The 19947-nt window shown below is 35.3% G+C and overlaps 3 protein-coding genes and 1 long non-coding RNA gene across 12 annotated transcripts; 2 read left to right on the forward strand and 2 right to left on the reverse strand.

Moving 5' to 3' along the window:
• Window positions 1-239: 239 nt before the first annotated feature.
• Window positions 240-6335, reverse strand: LOC140821712 (GTP 3',8-cyclase, mitochondrial-like). Of its 5 annotated transcripts, none has more exons than XR_012115831.1 (7): window positions 6124-6335; window positions 3116-3736; window positions 2780-2947; window positions 2506-2697; window positions 2065-2128; window positions 1771-1860; window positions 240-725 (listed from the first exon to the last, which is right to left on the reverse strand). XR_012115831.1 is itself a non-coding variant. In XM_073182273.1 (7 exons), the coding sequence occupies exons 1-6, from the start codon at window positions 6181-6183 to the stop codon at window positions 1777-1779; spliced, it is 1194 nt and encodes a 397-aa protein (XP_073038374.1). In that variant the 5' UTR covers window positions 6184-6335; the 3' UTR covers window positions 240-725; window positions 1771-1776. The 5 variants fall into 5 exon arrangements, 3 of the variants coding, with proteins under 3 accessions (XP_073038374.1, XP_073038373.1, XP_073038372.1); XR_012115830.1 differs by having other exon boundaries at window positions 1750-1860; XM_073182273.1 differs by having other exon boundaries at window positions 2065-2133.
• Window positions 6336-6637: 302 nt separating this feature from the next.
• Window positions 6638-9546, forward strand: LOC140821933 (uncharacterized). Of its 4 annotated transcripts, XR_012115865.1 has the most exons (4): window positions 6638-6818; window positions 7069-7388; window positions 7525-7736; window positions 7825-9546. It is a non-coding gene; the product is annotated as an uncharacterized lncRNA (long non-coding RNA). The 4 variants fall into 4 exon arrangements; XR_012115864.1 differs by having other exon boundaries at window positions 6638-6913; window positions 7069-7736; XR_012115863.1 differs by having other exon boundaries at window positions 7069-7736.
• Window positions 9547-9846: 300 nt separating this feature from the next.
• LOC140821835 (uncharacterized) lies at window positions 9847-11915 on the forward strand. Its single transcript, XM_073182474.1, has 2 exons — window positions 9847-10098; window positions 10353-11915. The coding sequence occupies exon 2, from the start codon at window positions 10400-10402 to the stop codon at window positions 11693-11695; it is 1296 nt and encodes a 431-aa protein (XP_073038575.1). The 5' UTR covers window positions 9847-10098; window positions 10353-10399; the 3' UTR covers window positions 11696-11915.
• Window positions 11916-12419: 504 nt separating this feature from the next.
• Window positions 12420-17900, reverse strand: LOC140821963 (uncharacterized). Of its 2 annotated transcripts, none has more exons than XM_073182653.1 (7): window positions 17291-17900; window positions 16047-16099; window positions 15910-15949; window positions 15557-15634; window positions 14883-14993; window positions 13391-13470; window positions 12420-12878 (listed from the first exon to the last, which is right to left on the reverse strand). In XM_073182653.1, exons 1-7 carry the CDS (start codon window positions 17519-17521, stop codon window positions 12767-12769), a joined length of 705 nt encoding a protein of 234 aa, XP_073038754.1. In that variant the 5' UTR covers window positions 17522-17900; the 3' UTR covers window positions 12420-12766. The 2 variants fall into 2 exon arrangements, with proteins under 2 accessions (XP_073038754.1, XP_073038755.1); XM_073182654.1 differs by having other exon boundaries at window positions 14883-14990; window positions 17291-17899.
• Window positions 17901-19947: the final 2047 nt, after the last annotated feature.

Here is a 19947-nt window from a genome sequence, read left to right on the forward strand (position 1 = left end):
TAATGGACTCTTTAAGATAAAGCATGCTAAGGAATAAATAGAGAAGATCTCACCTAAACCAGTTAATGAATATGGAAAAAAACAAAAAGGTAACACTTAAATGATTCGTAATTTCGTGTTAATGACAAATAAGAGCAATGAAGTAGATGTAAACTAACAATCACAGCACTTTGCATAATCTTGATGGTACAACGTTAAACACAAGAAGAAATGTCTTATACATGCAGAGCATTTGGGAGAACATAACAAAATGCATATAACACCTAGCCAAAGCAGTTAATGACTTCTCCATGGATAAAAAGAATTTCATAAGACTTAGATATTATTGCATTAGTCGACACATATATCCATCATGACCATTGTCACAGCATGTAGCAAGTTCATTTTGAGTAAAAAAATTTAGGAACACATCCTTCACAAGAGGATCGCACGCATTTACAACTAGCAATTCTGGGAAAATTGGTGACTGCAGGTGTTCAAAATACAACAAACATGAAGATTAATTTACAGTGGCAACTTGGTGTCACATTCAGCCTAATCAGGCAGAGCCTCAGTAGATATGACTGAAGTGTGTCCTCATATATAGTATTTTCCTTTGTTTGCTCTTTCTTTTTACTCTCCATTCTTTATTTTCCTGCTTCCCTTTTGTTTGTTAGACTTGAGATCCACCATATGGAAGAATGATTGCCGGCTACACACAATTTCACTGACGTTAGATTTGTTCCCTGAAAAGAAGACAACAATTGTCAGTAAAAACATCAGGATATGCAAAGAAATAATGTGTGTATCAGGAAATTAGAAGAACAGCCGAGAAAAAAGACTACACAATAAAATAGCAGAATCTTTGACCCAGATGGACGTAATGTGCTTAAGTTCAAATATCACTTAAATTTAGTTTTTCTTCTATCAGGGGAATGAAAAAGACTTTCTTTAATCCCACTCGAGTAAAAGGAACCATAAAGGGAAAATTTAGAAACATTCTCATAAATTGCCATTTTAAAGGTATTGTGGTTGGGTAAGCCATTGATTTCCTTAAATCTATAAGACTGCTATTAGACCTAAAATTTCGCACAATAAATTCTGACATTAAGAACAATCATCCACTTCAATTGAGAAAGGGTGTTGAAAACATGTACTTCTTCTTACAAATAAATGAAGATGTGGAAGACCTTGAAGTGTACTTAGTTGAGGTGTCTTGAAAATAATATTTGTACTAGCAGTTGAAACAAGAAATGAACGAAAAGAGAAATAAGCATCACTGATGAGATCGATAGAAGTAGCAATCATCAGATAGAGGTTGCAAAACAGCCAATAAAAGTGAACATTACATTCATAATGGAGCGTCGAACAACTACTATCAATACATAAGGCAAAGAGAACATGGAAAAACCCAACAGAAATATGCCATATGTTTAGGAGAGTTGATGAGATGTCATAATTTTGTCCATAAGCATTCTAGTGCATCTCTATGTAGCTGTACCGTGGAGTATTTGTGCTGGCCTTACTTAAATGGATAGAGTGTCCAACATTCTGACAATCAGCCAATTAATCCAAGACACTGAATGATATGGCCTAAATGTTCAGGGAGAATACTAACAACATTCCGTTAAATTTAAAAGGTTGGTTGAATCTGGTGGAACATTTTCCATCGAGGAGTACAAGTGTGGCCATCCTTTTTCCGTTGAGTTGCACAAGGAAATGCAACTCTAAATGCTCCAAAAAAATAACTCAGGAGAGATTAAAACATACATAATAATGTACAAGGGGTAGCTATCCCTAGCCACCAATATGTATCATTGGTCTATTCGGCGTCTTCGCGAGGTCGAACATTCCAGCATGAGCTGCTTTCTTCCTCTTGACCTGGTGTTGGAACAAGGTTCAGAAATTAAAGACCACGGAGTGTGTATTTAAACAAAAATCAATAACAAAACTCAGAATTGTAAAAGAGGGCCACAAAATTTAAAATCCCACCACCACCCTGCTTAAAAATCCCACAAGTCAGTATGGACTGGATATTGAGGTTTTGGTCTTCGAAACATTATCAAGCCAAATAGAGTTACATACCGCTGCTCCTATAATTTCCTTCAGTTCATTATCATCAACACCGTGACGCAAAGGATCCCTCAAGCTGACCTGACAGAATAAAATTCTCACGCGAATGGTATCTGTAAACTTAACTTTCACAAGAGCAGAAATTAAATCTAAAAACAAAGTACCATGTCATAATGCCAATTTTTTTATGAAACATGCATTGAATCCCAAGCCAACTACTCCTGGGAATCATTTTGTTAGAGACAAACTACCATACTCCTAATCATTTGTTTCAATGATGACAGAGGAAGAACATTTGACCAATTGTCACGAAGTTATAACCCACAACAGTTTCATTTATGAAGAGAAAAAGAAACATGTATAAACAGCTAGTTATAAGCATGATCTAATTTACAAGATATCACCATTATGATGTACAAGAATGTCTCTATAGCCAGTGAGAAGATATCACACCTCTGAGGGACCAAAGAGGCAAACTTTAAAGTTCCCATCAGCTAGAAGTCTGAGTCTGTTACAACCAGCACAAAAATGTTCCGTCATTGATGTGATGAAAGAAACCTTACCCAGATGCCCGTCTATTCTGAAGTTCTTGGCTGTTTCTGTGGGATCATCCTGAATCCTTTGAAGTCCTGTAAATTTTTTAACCTGCTTGGTGATATTGAGCCATTTAAGGAATGCTCAAGGAAATTTTAAAGTTAAAAGAAGGACCTGTAGGTTTCCACCTTACCAGTATATCCAACATTTCAGAGTAAGGTACGAGTTTCTTCACATTCCATACATTCCCATCGAAAGGCATGAACTCAATGAACCGCACATTGATTGGCTTCTCACGCGTCAGTTCGACAAAATCACAAATTTCATCGTCATTGAATCCACGCATAACAACACAGTTTACCTGAAATACAATACATAAAAAGATATGCATGTGGATGGTGTGGCTGAAGATCTTGAAAGCAGAAAAGTTCTAACTACTAATGCTAGATAATTGATTTAGTAGCTCGCAAATTAAAAAAGAAGAAACAAAGCCAAAGTAATGATATATTGAGAATGCTACAAAACATACTTTGACCGGATTATATCCTGACTCTATAGCAGCATCGATTGATTTCATTACTCTGTCATGGCCTCTACGTCTAGTCATGAATTCAAACTTTGCAGGAACCAATGTGTCTAAACTTATATTCAGCAAGCTAAGTCCACATTCTCTTAATCTTGGAAGTTTATTTGCCAGAACAATTCCATTGGTGGTCATTGCCAAAGTTTTTAATCCATTAAGACTTGACAGCTCTAAGCAAATTTCTTCAATATCTCTCCTGATGGTTGGCTCCCCACCAGTCAGGCGAATTTTCGTAACCCCAGAACTGACAAACAGATCAGCGAGACGTATGATTTCCTTCTGAGAGAGAAGTCGGGTACTAGGAGTAAGTTCCAGACCTTCAGCAGGCATACAGTACTGGCATCGCAAATTACAGCGTTCTGTCAAGGAGATCCTTAAATAAGTATGCAGCCTCCCAAACGAATCAACCAACATATCCGATGCAGGATTATCTTTCTGTACATCTGAGGTTTGTTTTTCACATAGAGTAGCATATAACTTTGGCACAGTGTCATTTATACAACCACTTCTCAGAACCGGAAAATTACCGCTTTTATTTAGAATGCGAGAGATGATAGAACAGCTATCCTGTAAATTGCATTGAATGTAAATAACTCAATTGGCAGAGAATAAATGATAACAAGGTATATGCTGACAGAAACATAAGAACTGATCCGATAAAAGTGCTACTGAAGAATGGTAAAAGGAAATCAAATTGTAAAGATGATTTTTTCCATGTTTTTATATTATGACAGAAACATTAGTTTCACTCACCAAAAGTCAGAGAGAAAAATTTGAGAACCTTAATTTCATATAAACACAAGTAATTCCAAACACGATTACATGAATTACTAAAATTTCTTCACAATTAGCTTCATCAAAGCACAATACCTTCTTTCATGAAGCATTGATGCTCAGAAAATGACAACTTAAAGAATTGATAACTTGTGGTACTAAAAAAAATTACTTTTCATATTCAATTTTTTTTATAAGAAACGATATTTTATTAAATGCTTAAAAGCTTTTAATTACAATAAGCAGACTAGAATCCACTCACGATAAAAGGCTACACAAGACCCTCTCCATATCAACAATACACAAAATCTCAATCACTCAATAGATCTGACTGAAATTCTACACGAGCACTCATGTCTCCATTGTTGTAAAAAAAAATTCTATTTCTCTCTAGCTACACAGTCTAATATATACCATAAACCACAACTTTTCAAAAAATTATGCTTATTTCCAAAAAATTCACGACAAAAGGCTACACAAGACTCTATCCATATCAACAATACACAAAAGTTCAATCTCTCAATAAATCTGAGAATGAGACATTCTGAAACACTCTACATGAGATCCAATCCAATTAGATATTTTAATCTCGATATATTCTCGGCACTTTTCCCTCGTGTCGTCGATGTTGTAAAAAATTATTCTATTTCCCTCTAGCCACACAGACCAAGATATGTCATGAACCGCCATTTTCCAAAAAATTATGTCCCTCTTGCCAAGAAGTTGTCCAAGATCCGTAGCAAATAAATATTGCATTGATTTTGGCACCACCCAAACCAACAAGCTTTTCATATTCAGTTATTGGGATCAATATCAGATTATAACTAAAGCAATGATTATAAATTGAGTGTAAAACAATTGTTTTGCATAAAACCCCTTGTAGTTATTAAAGGTGCACAAATTCTCCAAAGCTTAGGTGAAAGACACGAAGTGAGAGGCACATGCTTTATGGAGGAATAAGACATGGTATTGTAAATTTTGTCGCCTAAAGACCAAAGCTTGTAAGAGGGATGCTTAAAGAGCACCTTGACACTTCAAGGCATCACACAACAGGCGGTAGATTAAAGGGATGCCCATAGGCAAGTGAATCCATTATCTGTTACTAGTATTAAGAATCTCTATAATATGGACAAAAAACGGAGTTTTGGTGATTTTTTGGTTTTTTTCCTCTTTTTTTTTTCATTTTATCATTCATTTCAAATTGCATAATAGCATCTCATTAACTTTTACAATCATGGTATGGCTACTCGAATATAAATCAAATTAATTATAAAAAAAATTGTACAATCACACAACGCGTATGCCAATGTACTAGTTTATAACCATACATGAAGCCCTCAAACCCCACCACGCCCCTCCCAAACGTGAATAATTATTTTTTAGAGAGAAGGAGAAAAACGAAGTGGAGAGATACAAGCATTCCTTCAATATCAATATTGAAAATTTGAAAGCACATAAAAATTTGAAAGAAGTCAATACATGGAATGCAAAACAATACAGAAAAACTAAAACACCAAGATGTGAACTATAATTGACTGTCACTGGCCAACTGATGAGCTGATATGCAGTTAATTTTCCATGCAAAAGATGTACCCATTGCCTTCTCGAACCAAAACAGTGACATATTTTTTGCTAATACCACGCAAGATGATGACAGGAAAAAAAAAAAGAAAAGGCAAAACAATAACGTTGATGAAATTTGGCAAACACCACTATAAAGACTTCAGGTGTGAGGAACTGCGTGTAATGCAGAAATACGACCCCACAACTAGAAATTAGAAGCAAGTTATTCCTAGACTTCCTATTAGCAGCGTAAATGCAGCCTATCTATACGTGTAACAGTGCATAAGAAGTAGGAGAATGACTTGGATAATTAACTTCAGAATTGCCAGTAAGAACCGGTCAATTTAGACTCTTCTCCTTCCAATTTTTAAAATTTGTACCAACCATACCAGGCAAGAAACAGTATTTCAACCACAAAAAAGAATTAATGAATAAAAAATAAATATCAAATAAATAAATTGATCACATTCATAAAGACTATGACCACTTACCAATTATCATCATCACAAGAACTCATAGAAAAAACCCTTTTTCCAGAATCAAAACCAGCCATAAACCAAACAATAACTGTCAAAAAAATTTTGAAAAAAAAAAAGAAGAAGGAAAGAATAACCCACGGAGCTGAAAATTCTCAAACCCGAGTTCCATTCAGCAATCTTGGCGATGTAGGGCCGCATATCGAATGCAAAATATGAACATTCCACTTGCAATCCGTCGGTGTTTGTTCCCAAAATGAAGGAAATCAGATTAGGATGAAGTATGACACCCTCAGCCGGCCCTGTCTCCCTACACGCGTACAAAACAACCCCTCCCCCCAACTAGATATTTTCCCCCCAATTAAAATTATCAAAAAATTCCATTAATTGCATACTATTTAATATATATATATAAATAGTTTCTTATTTTAAAAACATTTTAATTAAAGAAATATAGTTGTTTCATTGTTTTATTTTACATAACAAATTTGGCGCAGGGAGAATCCCCGGTGTAAAACTTTATTTTTTATTTGTTTATGATTATAAATAATTGATAAATAATTTAATTTAATAGATAATAATGGAAGTAAAATAATATATGTAAAACAAAAAAATTTAAAATATTTTTAATAAGAATTGAAGTAGATATGTGGAAGTTGACTTTGGTGGCCGCGTGTGAGCCATTTGATCGAATGCTGACAACGCTGTTTTTTTAACAGAACAATCCATTCTTTCACAAATCATTAGATGTCTGCATTTCCTACACCGTAAGCATTTCTTAATCTGAAGATTGATTTGATTGATTCATCTCGTGAATACTTGCTGTCGATTCTGCTGTAAGACTCCTTATGAATTGGGCTTCATAGTTCATTTCATCGATTTCCTTCTTGATATGCTGAAAATTCTAGTGAAACTAGTGTTTAGAACAAATGTAAGGCTGAGCTTTATGCTGGCTTGTATATTTGTACTTTGAAAAAAGAAAAGATTTGATCTTTTTTTGTGTGTGTGTGTGTCTTATTGATATATTTGTGGGTGTGAGTTAGCGGGTTATATTTTGATTTTTTCATGATAAATTTTGTGGTGCAGTGACTTTGTTTATACTGGAAGATGGTGTTCTATAGGAGCGTTTCTCTATTATCTAAGCTGCGGCCGCGTGCTGTGAGTATTTTCTAACCGTTGGAGAGTCGGAATGAATCTGAGGGGCAAGTTTGTGTTTGGAGAAGATGGTGTTCTATAAGAGCGTTTCAAAAATTGGTTACTGTTTTAGCCTCAGGGCATTGATGTAGACATGTAGTTATACTTTTTCTGTGGTGTCTCTCTAATTTCTGACTTTATTTTCTTCTTTTCCCTTTCAGGTTTCAAATCTTTATGAAGTTGTGCCACCTTTTTGGTTGGAACTAGGAAAGGCAAGGAGGATTGTTTATAAAAAAGAACATAGGGGGAAAAAATCCCAGCCGAACGACCCATTCTGGTCTGATGACCTTTATTATCATCCTTCTTTGTTCAACCTGAAAATTTTTTTCTTGGCTCTGACTTTTGTAGGTGAAAAACCCTTGGCCAAATGTAGATGCTCATAGTGGAGTGTTGCTCAATCACTATGGTCTAACAGAAGCAAGGAATAAAAGCAATTAATGTCTCGTCTTTCCAAAGATGATAAGAAAAATGATACGAGCGTTCTCATTTTGTTCAATATTGTAAACAGATATCATACTGTTCTCTTCCGTGTGTCAAGGTCTATTGGCATTTGTTCTCAGGTTTGTCCTCTTCCTTCTGACAGTATTCTTCTTGCCAAACTTGTCGGAGTTCCCTGAACTTCTTTTTACCTTGTTTTTGTTCATTTAGCTAATATGGGACCGTGCTCTTGGATTCGCACTGGAGAGGCCAAAAAGTGTCGCAATGGAGTGGCTTGAAAATTATTACAAGAAAGCAGTTTGAACTTCGAATTTCAAAGTATAGATGCGATAGTTTTAACTATTTTCTTGATAACAATTGCTTGAGAAAAGCATTGAGTGCAAAATGAGCAGTCTCATGGTATTCCCAAATTATAAATACTGGTAACTTGGGAGTATTTTTGTAAAGGTAACTGAAATGAGGATTTTTGTAGCTCTAAGCATACTGGCTTACACACTTGATGCTCAGAAATTAACAGTCGAGGCTAATTATGAGTGAATAAATGCTGCAGCTCAAAATTTCATTTTTTAAAAAAAAAGTTGGCCTGTAAATTCAACAATGGAATGAATTATATATTGCAAGTTTGTTAAGGACATGACTTTATTTATGCTTTGAATTTTTACAAATAAATTGGTAGAGAAATATAAAATGTAATTATTATATTTTTCTTAAAACTTTTTAAAAAATCTAAATCTTTTGCACTTTTTCTCAAATACAAAAACTTTCCTACCGTTTTCTGGGAGTTATGACCTCTCTGCATTTTCCTGCACCCATATCTACCAAAACATTTTCTGATCTTTGTATTTTCATGCATAGAGTACATGACTCAACTCTAAAATCGAAATTTTGCTATTTTGGCTTTGCATTTACAACATATGAAGTGATTTCTTTAAGAAGTGTTATCAAATGATGGTCCTAAGCTGTTTTAATTGTGACCCTCACTGTCAAATAAGCAACAAGATTGTGGCACTAACACGAGAACTTAATGCATCCTTCCAACCCTTTCTTGTCTCTTATATCAAAATTCATTTGCAAATACGAAAACCTGTATGTAGGGATAAAAGATAAAAACATTCCTAGTTTATCTAAAAATGTAACATGTGCCCTCAGTCCCTCTCTTTTCAATCCCTTGTGTAAACCACTCTTAGCTTTCACCTAAGGCCAAATGCTGGTTATGTCCCTCAAACCATGGGCATGCTGTTATTTTTGGATAGTATTTTACGAGGAAGGCATCAATAAACATCGCTAGGCCTCGTTATAATTATTGGTCTCATCGTGGTGCTGAGCTTGGTAGTTGACATTGTTTCTCCCACTCAAGATCAAGAATGAAGCAGGAATTAAAGTAAAAGAGAGGTGGCATCCTATATTTGCATCAAAAACTAAACCCCCAGAGGAATCAAAAATGGCAAAAACCAGTGACACTGCTCGAGGGCCTCCATTCCTCACTATTTTGGCAGGTTTTATAGTGTTCTTTGGCATATTTTGGATCCTTGGATCCATTGTTATGCGGCTTTTTGGCTTCATAGTTCGTCCACCTCATTGAAACGGGATTGTTTTTCCACTCGTATTTGTAATTAATCCTACGTTTGGTTTGTCGGGTGAATGTAGGAATTATTAAATATTCATCCTAATCCCTGCATTGGAGACGCAATTTCTTGATAAGTCATCACACCAGGTGTTACATACCAAACGCCTACCAATTGGGAGAATGTGAAGTAAATAGATTAAATTGTGGAAAACAGATGGCTATCGGGCGGAATATTAAAGAAAAGCATAGCATAAACGAGCTTAAATGGCCTAATTCAGTCCCATCGTTAGTTAATTAATGGAGCTACCAGAAGGCAAGAGGGACCATTACTGTCCATTTTCAAGAACATCAAGGCCCAAGAGCGCTCGGTGATACAAAATATCAGGCATTCTCTCGTCAAAATAAAATTTTAAACAGATATATTTTTATCGCAACAATTTAGAAAATTCGAATAAATATTTAATTTTTCGATGTTGACATAATGTGACATAGAAGCCTAACTTTCGTAAGAATTGTACGTGAATTTGAAAATTGTAATGTAACAATCTATATGGTTTAATGTATATATTAAGAAGGAAATTATAACTTTTATAGAGAGATTTAAAATTTTGAAGATTATGAAATATGGGATACCGCCAGTTGTAATTGCTCGCTAAAGTCGCGTTTCTGCATTCCATGAGACCACGCGTATGGTCTCTCGGCTCCCCCGTCGACTTTCTTGTTTTAACCCTTTGGCGCCGCACTTCTTCTCACCTCACACTCTCAGTGAGTCTCCCGAATAATCCATGATTCTGCCGTTTTATTCTCTCTAAAAACATGAATTGGGAATCCCACTTGTTAAATAAATAGTGGATGGAAGAAAAATCAAAGAAAAAAGGACAATGGAGATTCAGTACAGATGAGGGGGGCAAATCCAGGTTCAAAACGTCATCTCTTGCTTTTCTAGATTTTTCGTGCTAATTTGATCTCCCAAACATGGCGTTAGAGTATTTAAAAGTTTCGTCTTTTTTGAAGTAATGGGTTTTCAGAACCTCCATATTTGTTAATCAAAGGTTGAATTTTTAGTTTTTTTATTTATAAAGATTAGATAGAAAAAGTCTTTGGTTTTTGAGAATCAGTTCTCGAGTAAAAGAATTAGTTACTGTGTTTTTTTTATTTAATTCTTGTTTAGGTTGAAGTGGGTTTTTTGAATCCCGAAGTTTCCTGCTTTTTCGTGAGATGGGCGATGATAATTTGATTGGGGAGAATTTGATGGATCTTGATTTAAATCAAGAACCTGTGGATCCACCAGTGGGTTCAGTTGAAAGATTTGGTTTCTTGTTGCATGAGTTGGAAACTGCTCATGGTAGGATAGAGCAGAGAATTCGACAGCTCGAGGCTGTCACTGCTCGAGCAAGGCAACGCCAGAGGTGGCGACAAGCTCGAAATATCGTGGAAACTGTTCATTCTTCGGGTGAATTGATGGTTGATTTGAATGGGGAGAGACTTGTTCTTGACGGAAGTGGTAACCTGGGTAGTCTAGAAAGGACTATTGGGAGAGGGGAAGGCTATAAAAGGGATAGTTCTCGTTTGGTGGCGAAGGCATTGGAGATGGATTTGGAGGTCAAGAAGGTTGATAAGGAAGGTGGGAGCTTTTACGATTGTAATATATGCCTGGATCTAGCAAAGGAGCCTGTCCTAACTTGTTGTGGTCACTTGTTTTGTTGGATGTGTTTTTATCAGGTATCATACATTGATTCGACTTCGAAAGAATGCCCTGTTTGTAAGGGAGAGGTATCAGATAGCACGGTAATTCCAATTTATGGAAATGATAGTAATGAGCATGTATCTGAATTTGAATCTGGCTTGAAGATACCTCCAAGACCTAGAGCTCGTAGAGTTGAGAGTGTTAGGCAACAACGCCTAATTCGTGGTCTGTCCAATCTTCCTGTTTCTGAAGCATTGAGGCGTATTAGGATCAGTCTTGGTGCTATGGGCGATCAGGCTCACCAGCAGGTTGGTGGTGCTGTTCCCATTTTTGACTCGGGCTCTCAGGAGGCGCAAACTGCTGAACCAGGTGGAACCCGGCGCGAGAGGATCCAGCAAGTTTCCAGAGTATTAACAGAAAGTGCTGCATCACTTTCTTCGCTTTCATCTGCTTTGAGTAATGCAGAAAGGTTAGTTGAAGACTTGGAGACTGTTATAAACAATAGGTTTTTACGAAGTGAAGCACGGGCATCATCAGTTGCAGTTGGAAATCCATTTACTCGTAATGTTCCTTTGGTGCACTCTGAACACCATCCTCCGGATTCAAGTGTAGAGACCAACTCTACTTTACCTGTCGTTCCACCCTCCGAAGTTTCCGGTTCTCTAGCGCACACCATGTCGAGGAGAAATGGTGATGAGGTTGGTCTGCAGGTGGCCCCTTCATCATCTTCTTCTCCTTATTCTTCCCGGAGAAGAAGCATCATGTCACGGCTTAATGATATGGATAGTCGCGATTTGCGCGAAACTAGAAGGAGAAGGTTGAACTGAGGCATTTCAATTCAAAATTGACGGAGCTGGTGATTCGATATTTCCATGTGGACCTTTGTTTCATTATAACTTCTCTCACGAACCCCTTGTTTGTTTCATATCACCAATTTGGTGGCTTTTTATATAACATACTGCGTTTGACAAAGTATTGCCAATACTTTTCTTCGGTCATGTGTGCATCTGTATCATTTGTGATATATGCCCAGCTTCCACACGACTACTGTTATCGCGGAACAACTGCTGGCTGAGATGAACTGCAATTGTACGTACATTTATGTTTCCTCTCGATCTCTCTCTTTTAATTAATATCACATTTATTATTCTGCAGTCACCTATTTTATAATATATAATTTGATTGTATAAATGTTTTGAGAGAAAAATATATTCGACTGTTCAAAATAGAACTTCAAAATTGATCAAATTGACAAACTAACCCAATTTGAAATTAGAATGGGGACTAATGGAACATGTAGTAATAGCAGCACGATAAGTCATACTCCGATGCGATATGCCATCTTATTACGCATCTAGAAAATTAAATCTAATTTTTTAAAAAAAGGGAAAAATGTATATCTGTCTCATATATTGCATGTCCAATATATTTTAGTTATCCTGAAATTTCACATAATTTCTCAATACATTGAAAATAATAATTAAAAATAAAAAACATATATATTTATTTTAAACCTGAATTACATTAGAAAAAGAAAAAGATTAACCTGAATTACACGAGGAATCCGTTTAATATCTTTTTAAACCTTTTCAAACTGTTTCCACAAATCGATATGATGAGAAACTATTATAACATTTGCCCATGTTCGACATTCCAACCATCTAAATGCATTTTTTTGGTATTCTAATCATCACAATACAAATAAGAAAACACACACCCAAAGAAAAAAAATACCCTTAAATTAGCTTTGTCACCATCCAAAGCACCAGTGTCGTTGAGCAAACCACCAGTCTTCTTCATCTTTCCCACATCTTCAAGGTAACACGTGAGATGAATGCGAACACATCGTGAGATTTTATGCAAATATGTAAGACAGATCCTAACGAGAATGGGGTCTTTCAATTTGCTGGACCAGAATCATTTTTGAAGGGTTGTTCACCCATTGGGGGTAAAAGAAGACCAAGCCTGGTTTTATATCTTGAAATTCGTCGAAGTCTTTCTTCTTTTAATCTGCATAGCAAATTGTCAATAGGGTCGTCCTGTATCAGAATGTGTGAGCAACCAAAACATAGTGAAGTTGAATGTTTTCATAAGATAATCAACTAAATAAAAAAAATGTATTTGGCAAGAGTCATTTTTTTATTTGACTTTGCCTATGGATTATATCGAGAACCTTCCTTTTCACCCCAAAACAACTGAAGCAAAACTAGTGGTGGCATAAGTTAATTTTTCCCAGAAAATTTGCAACACGTTTCAAACAAAAGCACCAATCAATAATATACACAATGAATATTCCAGACTCTAAATCCCCGAGCAGCAAGCTCATTACCAGCGCAGAATCTTGAACTCTTGTGCATTAATAAAAACAGCCACATACTTGTATTCTCAAGATGAAAACAAGAACATGCCAGAGCTAGTAAAGCCTCAGCAATGCTGTTGCAAAGCAACAAAGATATTTCTCCATTCCGAAAGCCCATTTGTGAATGTGAACATTAATTAATTTATTAAAAAAAACAGTTTACCGTGAACGAACTCTCTTAGCGCGTTTGACATGTCTCTGCAACAGCTCATCCATAGACAAATGCTCAACAGATTCCTCATCCTGAAATTGAAGGACATAATTTCTTACCTTTTTATTGCACGTGTTGCATTCAGATACAAAAGCAAATACATCTGTAGGTGTATTGTGCGGGTGGAAATGAAATTCGAGAATCCAGGACAAGAGTGCTTTAAATTTCAAGAGCATATTTCCTCTGATTAGTTAAACCATATAACATGGTGTAAAGTTTAACACACAGTTTGAAATCTTGTAAAAACAAAAAATGTGGTTTCCCATTCAACATAGAATATGAGCAGGGCCAGTTGGCATATGATTGTCGGCATGGACCATAAAATTCATGAATTATTTATTCTCAGAACGTGAATTGCAGTTCATTTGCAGTCACCAGCCTGAACTAGGATAAAGTTAATGAATAAAAATTTAGAGGTGCAAGGCCAGGCAAACTACCATTGCATCATCGACTACTATGAAGACATCACAATACGAATTCAGGGGATTAATGAAACACGTTACGAAATTACGCTAAATGATTAAACCAGACAAATATCACTAGGAAACCATAGGGCTTTCTAAAGAGCTTCAGCTACATCTAGAGCTCAAAATCATTTTAGTATTTTAATATCAAAATAAAAACATAATTTGTTTTTTGCATATATTTTTATGTGTATAAAATCATTCCCTATATAAAATATTTTTAATTATTATCGATAAAACAGGTGAACCTATTCATGAGCTCGAATTCACAAGCTAAACTCATGATATAAACTTACAATCATGTCAATATAAAACTTGTGTGCCAGACAGCTCTTGAGCATCAACCCTGTTTAAGTTGTACTCATTTAAGAAGTTTCCATGCAATTAAAATAAACAATAGATCAATTTCTTTGGGTTGTATTTAATTTCAAAGTTTGATGTAAGCACAGGCTTTGAAGTGGATTTCAATACACCATTAATTAATGACTTGAATCCATTGTCATGAACAAGAAACAAATAAAACTATAAGTCTTTCAAATCCTTCTATCCAAATGCTGCCTCACAACCAACATACAAAATTTTTCCAAAACAATTTTAAATGATGATGATGACGATGAAACTATGTTCACCAAAATAACAAAAAAATAGTTACACAGAACATAAAAATGCGAAATTGATATCTAAGGTGCATGCAATAAACCATCACTTAATATTTGTATACATTGTCTGAACCAGAAACAAGTTAGATTATAACTTGAAGGATTTCAAATCCATGAATTTGAAAAGTATCCAAGCAAGTTGAGTGGATTTGCAAAGATGATTTGAAATCCTAGTCTTTCAAGTATTTTTATCCATACGCCTCCACACGTTACCAACGTAAAAAAATTTCCAAACAAATTTGACAAAAAAAGAGGTTCTAAAAAACATAGAAATGAGAAATTGATATCTAAAGTACAATAACATCAAATTCAAGTACCAACCTCATCCCCCTCTTCTTTGTTTCCTTCCTTTTTCTCTGGAGAATCGAAAACTAGTGCAGCAGCAGGCAAAGGTCTGGGAAGAGACTTTACAGCATCAACATACTGAGGCTGCTACCCAAGTGGAAAATCAGATTAAAGAAAAAATATAAAAATAACGAACACACAGTTACTAACGACATATTCACATTCTTATCAAAGATGTTCAAAATGTAAAAGATGAAGGAAAAGTGCACTTGATGACTCAGAAGAAATCAAATTAGATCAAATCAGCAGAAAGCGAGAAAAAAAAACCATCGTAATTTCATTAGATACGCATTACTCATAGAAAAAGGCATGGGTAAAAAATTCATATCATAGAAGGTTTGAGAAATCTTCAATCTAAAGACAACATTACTTAAAAATATTTTCTTAAAACTGTGGTATGTTGAGGAAAAAAATTTATGAAGAAGTCGCGCAGATAACTTTTCATTTCCTAGCAGTACTTGACTTAGTCTGCTTGAACTCCATGATGTATTTTTGGCTTACCACAAGGGTAACAACTTAATCAATCTGGGGGATGTGATGTTTTTTGTTTTATGTTTGTGCCAGTTATTGATGTGAACCACGGATTAAAGAAGAAAGCATAAAAACTATAAGCATGAGAATTGAATTGGAGAGTGTTTCCCGGAGCATGCCTGAGTTTCTTCAGGAAAACCATTCCTCAACCAAGATCGGCAGAGGGAATAAAGAGAAGCATTATCAGATATTCGGACCTGCAAAACAAGGTTCACCAAAAAAAATGAAAATATTAGGCAACAAGTTGTAAAACAAATCGTCAGTTATTGTCTATGACTACAAATTCGCCTGAATTTTTAAAATACTTCTTCTGATATTTGGTTGTTGTCTACGACTAACAAAAATCAAATTTCTGTCTCAGAAACAATTAAATAGATGACATTTGAAAATTTAAATTTTAGACATATTTACATATGTGTATGCTGAAAACCACACATCCAGAATTGCATATTCAAAGTGATGACAATTTTACCTTTCGGTCTCGGATAACTGCTAAAGTATCATCCTTATTTCTGTCCAGAAAATAAAATAAAAAAAAGAATTTAAAAAGGATAGAGAAAGTGGCAAGGAACTAAAAACATTTGAAAGCAAAATGAAGTAAGAATTCACCTTGGGTCTGTGTGATTGTGCCTATCAGATACTGAAACTGGGGGAAGACCTACCTAATTAGTCACAGAAAATAACTAAATAAAAATAATTAAGATAAGTTCACCATAAAAAATTGCATGCTTGAGATACTCCATGTCTCCACCCGACTGAACTTTCCAGTAAAAACATTTTTTTTGGATGTTCTCTTTCAGAAGTCCAGAGGGTGAAACAAAATCTTGGAAGAAAATGCAAACCTGTAGCAATTTTTATATACATATATATGTGTTCAATACAATATCTCACGCATGTATATATTGGAAAGAGATGGCAAATTGGAACAGTAAACAAGTGCAGCCTTTTATAAAGGAATAAAGCCTACATCACTGAAGGCTCGAGAGAAATCAAGGAACACAAACTTATGGAATTGACACAAAAATTCTGAAAAAGCAGATTTTCAGCCACCGTGCCTTGTGCACAAACGAATCATTGTTCCTTTGAATGTTTTGGCAACATGACAAATACATGTTCACGACATTAACTGAAACTCGAATTTTCCTCTTACTAAATGATAATATAAAACAGCAACACACTCCTTAGGCACAAGTGAACAAATAAAAAAGATTTGATGCATAAGATTTCATCTCCATAGTCTATTTCTTTCAGATGTTTGACTCCTCAGGAAAGTTTAAAATTTTAAACATTGCGATGCTGAACAATCTCTCTGTCGAGGTTTAAAAATAGTGGGGAATGGTGGTACCAAGGTTATGTGGAAAAAGGTTCTTGAAGGCATTGCGTATACATTTACAGCTTCAAGAGGAGAAGTGAAGGCTCTAAAAGATCCAGGCACCAGGTCATCAAACTAGTATCACATTGAGATGTGAATAAGTCATTCAGAGAGGATAGGAAAGAAATGGAGGGTGTTACTTAAAGTTCCAAAATAACGGAAGTAAATTAGTGATCACTACATTGTTCTTCCAAGTTCCATCAACACATACTACAACTTGCATACAAATGATACAGTATTCGTAATCGTTACATTTCGTTCCGTTTCAATTTTCTCTTTTCTGACCAAAAACCAAATGAAACATTAGCAGCTTTCATCTTCAAAGATATCCCAGATAATGCACCCACCCACAGGAGAACAACCCCTCAAAATTAAAATGAAAAAAATCTGACCCAAAAGGAACCAAGCAGCTAGCCATCCATTGCAACGGAAAAAAATTCAAATTTTACAGGTAATAGTATATAAATGAAACATGAAGAACCTTTGGTTGATGAGAAATTGAGACAGGAATTCCTTTGACAACGCCGGGAATTACCCCTCCACCCGTCCCACCAGCCGGTTCAGCGGCAGCGGCGACAGCAACAGAACCAGGAGCAGATCCTAGGTGTGTGTGGGGCAAGTAGGTCGGTCTAACGAAACCCATATTTCCTTGACCCGAATCCCCATAAGGGAACACCAATGGCGGTCTCGAAACAGGTCGAGATGCAGGCATTGTTACAGGTCTATGGAGAAAGCCACGTCCAGAGGAAGCGACAGGATACAGAAGCTGCGAAGGGTCGTGTGGGTGAGGGGGTCGGGGGGCTAATTGTGCGTAATTGGGGTTGGGATTGGAGGGGAGCCTGGTTGAAGGCGTGTAAAAGAGGAGAGGGTTCGAGGGTCTCGGTGGATTTTGAAAAAGGGGCCGAGCCGTAGTGGTGGAGGTGGTGGTGTTGGTGTTGGTGTTGGTGGTAGCATCCGCAGTGGTTGTGGGAGTGGGAGGCAGGGTCGGGTGGCGGAGGAGCGGCGGAGAGCGCCATAGGTTGCGGTGGCGCGAGATCGTGTATTGGTTTTAGAGTGGGTTTGGGTTTTTGAACTAAAACAATGGGTTGCTTTTAAATTTAAGGCGCTTAACATATATACCTTTGTTTTTGGAACTTTGGATTTTATTTTATTTTACGGAGTAAAAATACCTATTTCATATAATCAGATCTAATTATGTGTTGGAAAAAACTTGTGTGAGACGGTCTCATGGGTCGTATTTTGTGAGACGGTTCTTTATTTGGGTAATCCATTAAAAAGTATTACTTTTTATGCCAAGAAGTATTATTTTTTATTGTGAATATGAGTAGGGTTGATCTATCTCACAGATTGAGGTCCGTGAGACGGTCTCACATGAGACCTACTCTTATGTGTTTTGTTATAAATAAAAATTAGAATATTCAATTTTATATTCCATTTACATTTCATAATCAAGTAATTAATTATTTACTTGTTTATCAATAAAATAGACAAATATCTATATACCTAGATAATTTATGTGAGACGATCTCACGAATCTTTATCACTAAGATAGGTCAACTCTACTAATATTCACATTAAAAAGTAATATTCTTAACATTAAATTATTATTTTTCATGGATGACTCAAATAAGATATCGGTCTTACAAAATACGTCTCACGTAAATTTTTGTCATTTATATTACAGAAAACGGTGGGTTTCTGGGCATGGATTGTTACGAGTGGAATTCTGCTGTGGCCATTTGTATTCTCTACTTTACATGTGGTAATAAGTTCAGTCTGGATCTTGCTTTTGGGCTAACTATTTGATATGTCGTTCGCGGCCTTGTACTATATTGGTTTATTTATTCGATTTGATTGATCGAACTAAATTTACATATATTTGTCATATTTTGACCAACTTTTCGAATATTAACAAAAAACCATGTCCATTCAGAAAATCGTTTATACCTTCAAAAACTAATTTTTCTAAAAACCAAAATTTACATAACACATGTCAGGTATGCCTTTAATTTTTAGTCTTCTTCGATTTTCGTCTAAACATAACATTATTCGATCATAAATAAACTACTATTTGGATTTAATTTCGTAAACATATATTTCCCCAAATAGTTTTTTTTTTTCTCAGATTAATAAATAAGACACTGATAGGACTTAATGCACATGCAAAGGGGACAGTTCCCACATGAAAATAACATGGGGATTTATATACTTTGTTTCCTAAATTCACTACAAATTCTATAATGCATCTTCACTTGATTACTTATCCATTCAAAACCAAAGATACTCGTTTGTGGTCTCAAACAAAATGAAGAAAAAAATTCCACATAGAAAAAACAAATTTGCGGCTTATAAGAGTTGCACTTGGTTTATATTAAAAAAGGTACCATTGAAGTATAATCATGTCTCATCGCTAAAAATATCATAATTTATCAAAAATATTAAGGTTGAAAATATATTTTTAATTACAAACATCAAGAATTATGAAAGACTTTTCACCGTATCATATCACGTGCAGGTTTCGCATTTACTGGAGACGAGACTAAGAACAGAAAACTTGTGCATCAATTATTTCGCATTCTTTCTCGTTCGTCCAATCCGTGGGTTTAGAGATAGCTAGGGTGCACGACCTGCTTCACTCTTTTCTCCCTTGTTCAATGGTTCTAGCAAGAGATTAACCATTTCGATTAATTTGTACTTGTGTTCAGAAAATGGAAATCTAGATGGCAATGCTGAAACTATTCTGGCCCACGTCACATGATATATTATATATATATATATATATATATATATATATATATATATATATATATATATTATGGGACATTATTGGGAAATTATTTGTGACATTCTGCGTACTAAATGATTGACAAAAAATTTTTTATCCATTTTTAAAACCCTACCACGACACCATTTCCAAAACATATATATAAATAAATATATATATATATATATATATATATATATATATATATTATGGGACATTATTGGGAAATTATTTGTGACATTCTGCGTACTAAATGATTGACAAAAAAATTTCTATCCATTTTTAAAACCCTACCACGACACCATTTCCAAAACCACAAAGCCGTTTTTCTTTGAGTTTGACATAAATACATAAACCATTATATATTTAACTTT

The sequence above is a fragment of the Primulina eburnea genome, unplaced genomic scaffold (assembly GCF_022965805.1).
Source record: "Primulina eburnea isolate SZY01 unplaced genomic scaffold, ASM2296580v1 ctg739_ERROPOS11973397, whole genome shotgun sequence".
Taxonomy (NCBI): Eukaryota; Viridiplantae; Streptophyta; class Magnoliopsida; order Lamiales; family Gesneriaceae; genus Primulina; species Primulina eburnea.

Coding starts and splice junctions, on each gene's coding strand:
- LOC140821712 (XM_073182273.1), bottom strand. CDS start 6,183: ATGCGGCCCTACATCGCCAAGATTGCTGAATGGAACTCGGGTTTGAGA. Junction 2,698..2,779: donor CTGAAATGTTGGATATACTG/GTAAGGTGGAAA, acceptor ATCACCAAGCAG/GTTAAAAAATTTACAGGACT. Junction 2,134..2,505: donor GCCTCTTTGGTCCCTCAGAG/GTGTGATATCTT, acceptor TTATTCTGTCAG/GTCAGCTTGAGGGATCCTTT.
- LOC140821835 (XM_073182474.1), top strand. CDS start 10,400: ATGGGCGATGATAATTTGATTGGGGAGAATTTGATGGATCTTGATTTA.
- LOC140821963 (XM_073182653.1), bottom strand. CDS start 17,521: ATGCCTGCATCTCGACCTGTTTCGAGACCGCCATTGGTGTTCCCTTAT. Junction 14,994..15,556: donor GTTTTCCTGAAGAAACTCAG/GCATGCTCCGGG, acceptor CCACTTGGGTAG/CAGCCTCAGTATGTTGATGC. Junction 12,879..13,390: donor GCTAAGAGAGTTCGTTCACG/GTAAACTGTTTT, acceptor TTTGCTATGCAG/ATTAAAAGAAGAAAGACTTC.